Below are 11823 nucleotides of genomic sequence, written 5' to 3'. Positions count from 1 at the left end.
GAAATCAAGGCACCCATATCAGGTCACTCAATGACCAAGCTTTCTGGGGAAGCATTCTAAATGCTGATTGGTTAGTTGCTTGGGGGAGGCAGAGTAGCAGTGGGAAATACGATAGACTTCAATCTGAGATGTGCGTTTGGAGAACCAGCCAATTCATTCATTCCTTCATTTGTTCTTTTTTTTTTTTTTAAGGTCCACACCTGCAGCATATAGAAGTTCCCAGGTCAGGGGTCAAATCAGAGCCACAGCTGCCGGCCACAGCCACAGTAACACCAGATCTAAGCCTCGTCTACTGTGACCTGCACCACAGCTAATGGCAATGCCATATCCTTAACCCACTGAGCGATGCCAGGGATTGAACCCACATCCTTATCGATACTAGTCTGGTTGGTTCGTAACCCACTGAGCCACAACAGGAACTCACTAGCTCTTTTTTTTTTTTTTTTTTTTTTAAATGGCCACACCTGCGGCATATGGAAGTTCCTAGGCCAGGGTTTGAATCTGAGCTGTAGCTGTGACCTACACCACAGCTTTTAACCCACTACACTGGGCAGGGATTGAACACCAGCCTCTGCAGCAATTCTAGCCATTGCAGTCAGGTTCTTAACCCACTGTGCCACAGCGGGAACCCTCATTTGCTTGTTTATTTAATAATTATGACACTTCAGTCCCTGTGCTGGACACTGGTTGGTACAGGGAGCCAGGTAATCATGATATTGTGTGGTCAGAGCCAGCATGGAGAAAGCCTGGGGTCTGTGAGCAGCCATGGAAGCCCCTGAACCAAACTGAGGGGTGGGGAGGCCTTTCTGGGTGAGGTGGGCCTGGAGCAGCAGGTAGCCATGGCTGAACAGACCGCAGTCAGAGATGCTTGGGAGTGGGGGTGGCAGTGGCTGCACAGCCCTTGACGGAAGCAGCAGCCGAGCCTGACAGTGGAAACCACCCTTTCCAAGGCTCCGGGGCCTCGCTGCTCCTCCCAGCCTTTGGTGGACAGGCCTCTGTGGGGGCCTGAGTCACTGTGCCCCACCCCAGGCCTGTAACTCTGCCCCACCCCAGGCTGGGTCGGGGCTACTTCACCTCTTGAGTTGCAGGCATTCCCGTTCATCTGAGCCCAGAGTCAGCTCAGTGAAAAGCAGGTGATCTGGGCCAAACCAGGCAAAGGCCAGGTGCCCCTCTCTGCTGGCAGCCCTGAGCCTCTTCCCCTGTGGGACTCGGTTTATCCATCTGTAAAGGGCAGAGTTTAGACTGTATACTCCCTGCAGACCCTTCCTCACTTAGTCTCCTGTGACCTAGTACCTTACTGTCAGAATTGGAAATAGACATGAGCCCTGGGGGTCTGGACTCTGTGCTTCAACCCCAGCCTCCCTGGATATCCGGATTAAGGGTTAAAAAAACATCCAGGGCACTGACCTATGATTAAGGGGAAGCCTACTCTGTCTTTTTGGCAGCTGTCTGAAATGGGGAGAAAGAAGGATCGGCTGCCTCCTTCACCGTGACTACCCATCCGCTGCCCCACTTTTGCCCACAAGCTGGGTACGCGGAGACACCTACCTTCCACCCAGCATGCTCTGGGGCAGGACTCCTGCTAAAGGAGGCCACTGACATGAACAGGCCAGAGGTCCAGGGATCTGCTTCTGCAGAAGTGGGGATGAGCAGTACTAGGCCATGCTCATCCTTGGCTCAGCCACCTCCACACTTCCCACTCACTCTTGGGGCAAGAGGCTGAGATTGCGGCTGGTGTAAAGGGAAGAGAAATCAAGATTGCTGACTTCCAGGACCCTAGTCCACAGACCCCTGGGCCACTGCAGCTGCACTCCACTTCTTACCAGTCTTTCCCCTGTTTAAAACTCTCCAATGGCTTCCCATCGCTTCCAGAATGCAAGCCAAAGTTTTTTCCATGGTCTCCTGCCTTCCAACCCCTCTTCATTTCCTTCATTCTAGCCACACTGGCCTCCTTTCAACTTATGGAAAATATCAATCTCTTTTGTGCCTCAGGGCTTTTGCACATGCTCTTCCCTCAGATCATAGCATAGCTGGCTCCTTGCCATTTAAGTCACTGCTCAAATCTATCTTCTCAAGAGGAGATTTTCCTGTTCCCTCCTAAGAAGAGCAGTCTCTTTGGTCCATTACTTGCTAGCACAGCTCCCTACTTCCAACATGGCCCTTTCCCTAAGCTGTGATTATTGATAGTTGGTTTGTTCGATGGCCTTCTTCCCCACCCATCAGTAAGCTCAAAGAGACCAAGGACCTTGGGGATCCCATGACTCTATTTCCAGCACCCAGGGCATAATGGCTGCTCAAGAACTGTTTGTTGACTGAATGAAACACAAAAAGTACTAACCAAATTCATCTTTCTCCTTGAAGATTTGCAGCTTCTATGGGAGTGCAAATGGTATTCACTGAGCACCTGTTATATATAGGCGCTCTCGCATACATTACTCTGCTGAACCTTTACATCCATGACACTCTGTCCATTATCCAGATGATCCAGCTGGGGTTCAGTGACCTGCCAGAGATCACCAGCAAAGGGTGGACTGATGGGTTCATTCAATTAGGAAGCGCCAACTGGGATCTGTGGGCATGAAGAATGCCATGGCAAATGGTAGTCAGGATTCAACCTCTACCTGGAAGCCTATGTTCTTTCCCTTGTACTACACCTGCTGCCACACAAGAACTCAGCCCAAGATCAACAACCAGGTTTTTACGTTCTAAAAGTCACGAAAAGACCCAGAATGCATGGAGGTGGTCTGGCTTAGTGGTTATTGAAGTGTGCCTTGGAACTAGATAGAGATACCAGTTCTTTATTTATTTATTTATTTATTTTTTTGGCTTTTTAGGGCTGCACCCATGGCAAATGGAGATTCCCAGGCTAGGGGTCTAATCAGAGCTGTAGCCGCCGGCCTACACCACAGCCACAGCAACACTGAATCCGAGCTGTGTCTCGACCTACACCACAGCTCACAGCAACGCCGGATCCTTAACCCACTCAGCAAGGCCAGGGATTGAACCTGTGTCCTCATGGATGTTAGTCAGATTCGTTTCCGCTGTGCCAGGATGGGAACTCTAAAATACCAATTCAAAAGGACAGCCCCACCGCCTAGGCTCCAGGGCACGCTTGCTGAAAGTGATCATTAGCGTTGTTAGGCTAGAGCACCTTTGTTCTCGGGAGGGGAGTCAGCAGTGGGGTTAAGTGTTAAGGGATGTATTGGAAAAGTCAGGGCAGGGGCTTCCAAATCATGCAGCAGCCTCCCTCCTCTCCCAGGGTGGGGGCGGCTATGCGGCCTTTGGGTAGTGCCTTGCCCTCTCTGAGCTCAAGTGGTCATCTCTGAAAAATGGGCATGCCAGCATGGAACCAAAAAGAACTCTTAGGAAGATAAAGAGGAAAAATGACTGTGGAGTTGTTGGTATATATAAAGTAACATGGAAATGTAAATTATCTAAAAATAAATCTATGTGAAATGCAGAGAGAGGTTGGGACTTGGAAGACCTCTTGGGTTCTTTCAGCAGTTATTGGCACCTACTGTGTGCCAGGTGCTGTGCTAGGGCCTGGGATACAGGGATGAGTCAGATATGGGCCCTGTGCATCTGGAGCTCCTAGTCTACTGGGGGAAGTAAGCCAGCCACATACAGTGAGGGGGATCCCTCCCAGCGGGAGGCCAGGGGGGAGATTTCATGTGTGATGTGGTGGCAGGAGCCAGACAGACCCGAGCCAGAGCCAGACAGACCAGAACCAGAGCCCTCCTCTCTTCCCTGCATGACCTTGGCCAGGTCAGGTCACCTCTCCAAGCCCCAGGCCTTCATCTGTAAAATAGGCCAGTCCTCTCTGCCTCTCAGAGTTGCCAGGACCTGGGACTCTCTAGGAACCAGGGTGGGGGACCTTGGGATGAAGGTAGCTAGTAGTCCCTAGGCGGAAAATGGTCCTGCACTGGCCACAATCTGGGACTCAGTCTTGGGTGGTGACTTGCCTGCAGGAGTGGCCTGGGGACCTTTGGGAGGGACTCTAGGGAACAGCAGGAAAAGAAGTTCAGCAATTTCTCAGACCCGTTAAGAAAGGAGGGCAGAAATGCTGGGGAATTGGCCTATGCCTTTATTTATGTTAGTAATCTCCTTAAGGGGGAGGGGGCTGGCTCTACCCAAGGTCAGTCCTGCCCAGGGAGGAGGGTGATGGCAGGTCCACCTGAGCTTACTCAGTCAGCGAGTCTAGGTCACGGTGCACCTGGGGAAGGCAGGGTGTATAAGGATGAATTTGTGGTGGGTTGAGCACTGCCCCAAGCCTTGACATGGCTGGCCTGAGTGAGGCCACCGGTCAATGTTGATGACTTCCCTGGGGCTCGGGGCTGTCCCAGAGCAGTGGCGATGGCAGAAGCAAGGATAGCCAAACTTGGGAGAATTCGAGGTGAGGCGGGAGGAAGTTTGGGGCTCCCAGAAGGGTGGTGATTTGGGGTTCCCCAGGGGAACACTGCTCCTCTGGCGCCGGGCTCACACTTGGAGAGGTCAGGCCAGTCGCCGGGAAGAAGGGAAGGGGCCCTGCCCTGTACCACCCGCGCCCGGCTAAAATCGGGCGGGGGCCCCCCGGGGAGGCAGGAACCCTAGTGGCCGGGCGGGGTCTGCGCCCTACTCCCTGCGAGACCGCCCGGTCCCGGCGGAGCGCGGCCTGCGAGGCTCGGGGCCAGGCCCGGCCAGAGGGAACTCGGTCCCTGGGCTGGGCACCGCGCGCCTGCGGCTCCCGCCCTCCCGGGCGGCTGCGGGCGCGGCGGCCCCCGCGCCCCCAGGGGCCGGGCCGGGGCGGGGGCTGGGCCCCGCGGGCGGGCGCGAGAAGCAGGGGGGGGGGGTTGGCGGCGAAGGCTGCGACGCTCTAACAGGTGGGATCCCGCGGCGTGGTGGAGGCGGGCGCGGGAGGAGGAGGAGGAGGAGGAGGAGGAAGAGCAGCGGCAGCGGGAGCTTGAGCAGGAGCAGGATGAGCCGCGCGAGCTGACAGCCGCCGCCGCCGCCGCCCGCGCCCAGGCTCGGTCTCGCTCCCCGCGCCCGGGGCCGCTCCCCGCCTCCCGCCTCCCCCGGCCGCCCGCGGGGCGGCCCGCCCCCTCTGCACCTCCGGGCCCGGAGCTGCCTCCATCGCTCCTGCATCCCGGCCGGGGGGGAGGAGGAGGCGGAGCAGGAGGCGAGCCGGAGCCGCCGCCGCCAACGCCGCCGCCGCCGCCCGAGCAGGACAGAGCGCGCCGCAGCCCCGCGCGTCCGGCCGCCGCCCGTGCCCATCAAGCAGCCGCGCCGGAGCCACACCGCGGGACAGCCCGAGCCGCGGCGCGCCCCGGCTCGGCCCGGCCCAGCCCAGCCCAGTCCCGGCACCGGGCGGCCCGGCGGCCGGCCCGCCCCCGAGGGCGCCGGGCGCGGCGGGAGGATGCCGAAGCCGACGCTGCTGCTGCGCGGGGGCTGGGAGCGCGAGCGCAGCCCCGGGGACTCGGAGCTGGGCCGCCAGTTCCGGGACTGGTGCCTGCGCACCTACGGCGACTCGGCCAAAACCAAGACGGTGACACGCAGCAAATACCAGCGGATCGCCGAGGTCCTGCAGGGCGGCGGCGGGACCGGCGCGGGCAGCGGCCCGGCAGCCGGCGAGAAAGGCAAGTTCCAGTTCTGGGTGCGCTCCAAGGGCTTCCGCCTGGGCAGCGGCCGGGAACCCAAGATGGGCCAAGTGGTGTATGTGCCGGTCAAGACGGGCTCGGTGAGTGCGCGCGCGGCGGCCACGGGCCGGTCCCGCCGCGGGGCTCGGGGCGGGCGGGGGCGGGGTGGGGGTGTGGATGTGTGTCCGAACGTGTGTCCCTGAGGTTGTCCGTGGGTCTCGTCCTCCCGAGGCGCACGCGTCCCTGCTCACCCGCCCGCCCCAGCCCGCCCGGGCAGCGCTCCGGGTTCGGGGCGTCCCTGCCCCCCTCTGCGCCGCTGCCGGGGCCGTGGCGGTGCCGGGCGGGCTGTCCCGGGCTGCTCACCCCAGCATGTTCCGTCCTCCCGTCCCCTCCCCCCGCCAGCAGGCGGCTGCTCCGAAGCCCGAGCCTCCCCCCGCCCGCCCCGGGGCTGCCTGTCCCGGGCGCCTCGCGCTCCCGCCCCCGGGCCGGCTGGGCGGTGTGTGTCTGTGTGTGTTGTGTGTGTGTGTGTGTGTGTGTGTGTGGAGGGTGGTGCCGCGGTGGGGGGGGGCAGGGGCGGCCACGGGACGGGGAGTCCGCTCGGCTTCCCAGCGCCAGGGGAGGGGGCCCGCAGGGGCACAGTCTCTCCGACCCCACCCGGGGCTGGCCCGGGGAGGGGCAGCCCGAGCCGCAGCCTGGCGCAGGAGCAGCCTCCCGCGGGTGGGTGGGGCGCCCCCTCCGCCCCCCGGGCCCCTAGCTCCCCCCTCCCTGGGACGGGGGCGGCCTGACCTATCCATCCCCTCCCCTCCCCCGTCCCCGGGGCCGGCCCGGTCCGGGCGGGGTGGCGTGGGGGAGGGGGCGGGGAACCGCAGCCGCCGAGAGGGAGGAGGCGGGCGGCCGGGCGGGGGCGTCCCCTCCGGCCCGGGGCGCCCTGGAGAGGGCGTGCGGCGCGGGCCCCGCGGCTCCCCCGCCGGGACCTCATTGTTCTGCAGCGGGTGGGGGCTGGGGGGGCGGCTGCTCCCGGGGCGCTGCTGAGCTTTGAACTTTCCGTCGCGGAGACCCTCCATTAGTGCGTTCAGCCCCCGGCCCGGCCGGGCCGGGCCAGCCTCCCTCCCTGCCCCCCTCGCTCCCTCCCCGGCCTCGCCCGGCCCGAGCAAGCGAGCGGGGCCGCCCCGCGCCGGCCTCCCTCCCTCCCTCGCTCCCTCGCTCCCCCCTCCGTGCTCCTCCCCCGTCCGGCCCGCCCGCCCCGCGCTCAGCCCAGTCCCCGGCCGGAGCGGGCTCTTCACACACAATTGATTCGGTCGTTACGAAAAGTGCACTTGTCCCCTCCCCCTCCCCCTCCGGCGGCCGCCCGGGCCGGGCCCGCGGGGTGAGGGGGCCGCCAGGGAGGGAGGCGGGAGCCGGGGAGCGGATCCAGAGGCGCCTCCCCCCGCGCCCAGGGGACGGGGCTGCAGGCCGCGGGGAGTGGGGAGCCGCGAGCGCGGAGGGCGGGCGGCCCATCTGCGAGGAGCGCTGATAACCGCGCCGCTGCCGCTGCGGCCGCCAGCAGCCCATCTGCGCCGCTGCCGCCTCCGGCCGGACCGGGAGCTGGGGGCCGGGCCGAGGGGCGCGCCGGGGCTGGATTCCCAGAGGGGGCAGCTGGGGCAATGTCCCACCCCGCTCGAGTCAGGGACCTCCCAGCCTAAATCAGTGCTCTCCGCCAAACCAGGGGAGTCTGGGTCATTGTCCCCTCCTCCGATCGAGTCGGGGACCCCTCCCCCCAGCCCAAATCAGTGCCCACTTTCCCACACTGGGAGTAGGGGTCATTGCCTCTCCCCAGCCTAGGTCAGTCCTCCCCACTCTGCCAGTTCCCTACCCTCCTCGCTTCTCCCCCATCTTGGGCTAGAGTCTCCAGCCTAAGTGTGCTTTTTCCGAGGTCAGTGACCCACCAGATGGTTGGCTGAGTCCTCGCCCCCTACCCTGGGTCATTGCCTTCAGCCATCCAGGCTTCCCAGGTCTGTTAGTGCCCTCCACCCCCACCCCATTCTGGTTACCCCTCCCCCGGTAGCTGGGAGGCTTGGCCCAACCTTCCTCATCTGAGGCAGAAGCCCCCACTCCACCCACTCCTGCAGTTTGGGGACAGGTGACCCTCAGACAGGGCAGCTAGCTCACTGCTTCTCTGTGCAGGTTGACCTCTCCCCTAGGGAGTAGGCATCATGGGGCCATCAGTCCCCTTACCCCCTTAGCCACACAGCTGTCAAGGCGGAGCAAGTGCACGCACGCCCATTCAGGCCACATGCAGAAATTGGGTGCTAGGCCTGGCTCCAGGTCCTGCCAGCCTTCAGTTCCTTCGTGAGGCCCACACTGACCCGCCTTGCCTGGCAGCAGGGGCCTTGAAAGACTCCACCCCTGCTCCCAGACCAATAATAAGCCCTCTCAAGGGACCACCTGCCTGGGAGGCAGAGAAAGGGAACCCAGGCCTCCCTGCCCAGGCTACCAGGGGGACGACAAACACAACAGACGGGCCCTCCTGCAACAGCCCGCCCCTTAAGCTACCCACACCCACCTGCCTGGCCCGCTGGTCCCCAGAGAGCCCTTTAGTTACCTGCCACTTGCCCAGCCAAGCGGAGCCGGCTGCAGGAGATGCCCTTAGTCCTGCCACCCCCAGCTCCAAGCACCTTCCTGGGGCTCAGTTATTATTTTTCCATTTCCATTTTCCTTTTCACTGATCTAAGAGGAACAAATCCTGCTGGGAATTCTGGGGCAGCCATGGCCTCTTCCTGGGAGGAGCTGAATGGGACCTTCTTTGAAAGGTGCAAAGGACAACCTCTGCCTTCATTGGCTCTCTCCCTCCCTCTCTCTCTCTCTCTCTCTCTCTCTCTTTCACACACACACACACACACACACACACACACACAAAGTTATCCTTGCTTCTGGCGGCAGTTGGGAGAGATCCTATAGTTTTGCCCTGAGTGGGTTTTTGTGAAGGTCATTGGGCCATAAACCTTTGTCCAAGACATTTGTTTAGCATCCACAGGCCTTGCAGGGGCAATGGGGCATTGGAGTGGGTTGGACTCTGAGCCTGCTCTCCTGGCACCCAGCTGGTAGGGGAGGTGGGCGTAGCTCAGGATCTGATCGAGAAGCCCATGGAGGCTCCAAGGGAAGGCAGGCAGACAGAGCAATTTCATCGAAGAGGGGGTGTGGGAGTTGTGTCATCCAGCCGTGGAACAAGGGCCCCCTGCGCCCCTGCGTGAGCTCAGGTCCCCAGGGTGGCCGTGATGTGTCATCTCCCTTCCATGTTGCTCTCTGGCTGCCCCCTCCGTGGGCCCCCTTTCCTCCTCCCACAGCCATATGTGGTGCTGCGGTCGGGGCCCTTCCGAGTCCCGGCCGCAGAGGGTCGATGATCTGACACCACTTGTCCTGTCCCATCTGGCCCTGAGCTTTTCTGGGTGTGTGTGACAAAGGCTTAATCTGTCCGGACGGGCCCAGGGCGGAGAGGAGGGCGAGGGGAATTACACTCTGCCGGGGCCTCCTGCAGCTGGGGCCCGGCTGGGGGTGGGGTGGGGTGGGGGGTCCACCAGAAGCCTGGGTGTGGGGGGATGGGGGGGGCAAGTTGGTCTTCAGTTTGCAGGTTGTCACAGGAAATAGAAGTGGAGGCGGAGGGCTGAGGGCTGAGGGAAGGAGGGCGGAGTCCTCCACCAGGCAGCACGGGGTGCTCGTGGGGATAAGATCTCTCTGTGACAGGAGCCAGCCAGGGCCTCCTGACTGGGCCAAGGCCGGCTAGGATTTGGTATTTCTTGTGTTTGGCCTGCTGCGATTTCTGTGGGCTGCCAGGCAGGGGGCTGCAAACCCTTCAAAGGCGAGACCCTTCTAGCCTGGACCACAAGGTGAACCAACCCTTTCCTTTTCCTCTGGTCGCTCGGAATGGGCCTGTCCCCCAAGCCTGAAAGGGCCACAGGTTATGTCTGGGGCGGGGCCCTGGGCCATCTGACAACTCCCAGGATCAGAGAGCCCCAGGGATCCTTGGAGGTAGACGTTCTCAGCCAAACGCTGCCATCTTCCAGATGGGAAAACTGAGGCCAGAGAGAGGAAGTTTCTGGGGGTGGGGAGCCAGGACTGGGACACAGATCTCTAGGCTCCACCCAGGCTTCTCTGTGGGCCCATCACATGCCAGGAATCCCCCCATTAGAGCCCCATCCCCCGAGGGGGAAACGCCAGATTGGCAAACTCCACTCTCAGCACCAGGCTTTTGCAAGCCAGACCCCAGGTGTTCCGCTGGCCAAATTGACTAATGGTGGTCTTTTCCCAGTTTGCAGACAACATTCATTTAGTGGAGAGCATTTTCACCGTCTTCAGCCCTTCTCCCCAGAGCTTTTGAGTAAACCTTTGGCACCTGCGGCCGCTGGTCTGGGCGGGAAATGGCCTCTGACTTAGCACAACCTAATATACACTGTGACCTTCGGTTGAAAAACCTCAGTGTCTCCTGCTTTTCTCTAAATTCTCACCACAGTGAGCCTTTCTGAGTCACCTACTGTGTGCCTGTCCCCATGTGTCTGGTTCTCACAGCAGCCCGGAGGTCAGTACTGCTCTGATGAGTCAAGGGAGGTTTGGCGGGGGGTGGGGGTGGGGGTTCAGAACTTGCCCAAGGCCACACCGCTGACAGGAGACCCTGAGCTTGGGTAGCGCCCGTATACCCCTCCTCTCTGGCCCTCTTGGAGATGTCTTACAGCCTGATCTGCTTGGAAAGCATAGGTCTTTTCGTGACAAGCTTTCAGTCCGTTACACCTTAATCTGAATTAGTGTAGAAGAATCCTTCTAGGCAAGATGTTTGTGATCACAGGCTGGTGCTCGAGGCAGGATTGGCTTCGTGTAAAAATGTCTGGGACTTTCCTGGGGTGCTCTAGGATGGGTCTGGGGTGGGGAGAAGGGAGGAGGCCTCGACCGTCCTGCTTCGCGAAGGACTTTCAGGGAGAGGGCTGACAAGACAAGCCCTCTGTGTGTTTCTCATGAGTGGCAGACGTGGGCTATTTTGTTAATTAAGCCTTGGTGATTTGGGTGAATGAGTCTTGGGGACTCTGGGGGGCTGAGTTTGGAGGATCAGGCTCCGCCTTCCCAGGGCCTCTCCTCTGGGTCCTGAGTCACTTTTGGCTGGGGGTAAGGGGTGGGGCAGCGTGCCCCCCTCTTCTTTGGGCGAGGCTTGGCATGAACATCCTCTCTTTCGTGGTCCCTATAGGCTACCTTCCCATCCCTGAGTGTTTGGGGGTCAGGAAGCCCCATCTGGGACCCTAAAATGCTGCTGAAAGGACTGGGGGGGTGAGAGCCTATGGGTAGCTGCCCAGGGTCAAAGGTCAAGGGTCTGACCCGGCCTCAGGCAAACCTGGGCTTCTCCAAGTCAGCCCTTACCTTGGAGGTTGTGGAACGGCTTGAGTACCATGCACGTGTTCATGCCCTCCTGGGCTACAGCGTGTGTATCCATGTGGGTGTACATGCAGAAGTGTGGCCGTGTGAGCCTGAGTGTGCACCTGTCCACGTGCAGGCCTGGGATGCCTGTGTGCTCGGGGCTGTGTGCGTGTGTGTGCGTGCGTGCATGTGTATATACAAGTGGAGGAGAGACTGCATGCTTGTGAGTGTGTGTGATTGTGAGTGTCTGTGTTGGCAGATGTGCAAGCACCTGGGGTGTGGGCATTGGCAGATCACAAGTATGACTGTGTGCGCGTGACACATGTTCTAGATCCTTTGGAAAAAAACCTGTCGATTTGGCAGCACGGGCCTGACAGGGGTGTCCTTCATCGTAACCAAGTCAGCTGGAGCTGCTGACCTGGCCCCCGCTGCCCCTGGGGTCTCAGCAGCTGCTGAAGCCAAGTATGAGGGAGGGGGTGGGCACAAGAGGTGGCACCATGTCCCTGTCCCCATGACAGAGGCCCAAGGAGAGCATCTGCAGCCTTGTCCCTCTTCCCCCCAGTCCCTGCCCTACAAGGACAGTAGGGTAAAGCTTGTGACCTTGGCCGTGGTGGCATTTACAGTGCCACAGCCAAGCAGCACAGAGGCAAGGTGGGAGAGAGGGTTCTGAACTTGAAGTGAGGGGCCAGGACCCAAGGGATCCTCGTGCATCCGCTTGCTTGCCATGTGACCCGGGGCAAGGAGCCTGCTTGACCTCCTCAAGTCTCAGTTTACTCAGCTGGAAAATGGGCTTCAAAGCCCCACTTCTAAGAGGCTTGGAAAACTGGAAGAGACT

General features: G+C 60.8%; 1 protein-coding gene across 3 annotated transcripts in view; it reads left to right on the top strand.

Moving 5' to 3' along the window:
* Positions 1-4823: 4823 nt before the first annotated feature.
* The window catches only part of NOL4L (nucleolar protein 4 like), a 130765-nt gene continuing 123765 nt past the window's right edge, over positions 4824-11823 (top strand). Inside the window, exon 1 of one of the 3 annotated variants that reach the window (XM_085003538.1) lies at positions 4824-4859. Coding sequence is in view for 1 of the 3 variants with exons in the window: in XM_021077429.2 (XP_020933088.1) it covers positions 5393-5713 (321 nt within the window). In the remaining 2 variants the exon portion in view is untranslated. Of the gene's footprint in view, positions 4860-5174; positions 5714-11823 lie in introns of those variants that run through there. The other 2 variants (XM_021077429.2, XM_085003537.1) reach the window with 2 other exon arrangements.

This window comes from Sus scrofa, chromosome 17 (assembly GCF_054392235.1).
Source record: "Sus scrofa isolate SSC_HxYL_T2T_F1_AM1 chromosome 17, Sscrofa_HxYL_maternal_Yorkshire_Landrace_v2.0, whole genome shotgun sequence".
Lineage (NCBI taxonomy): Eukaryota > Metazoa > Chordata > Mammalia > Artiodactyla > Suidae > Sus > Sus scrofa.
The sequence above is the reverse complement of the archived record's forward strand: the minus strand, read 5'-3'. Positions and strand labels throughout refer to the sequence as shown.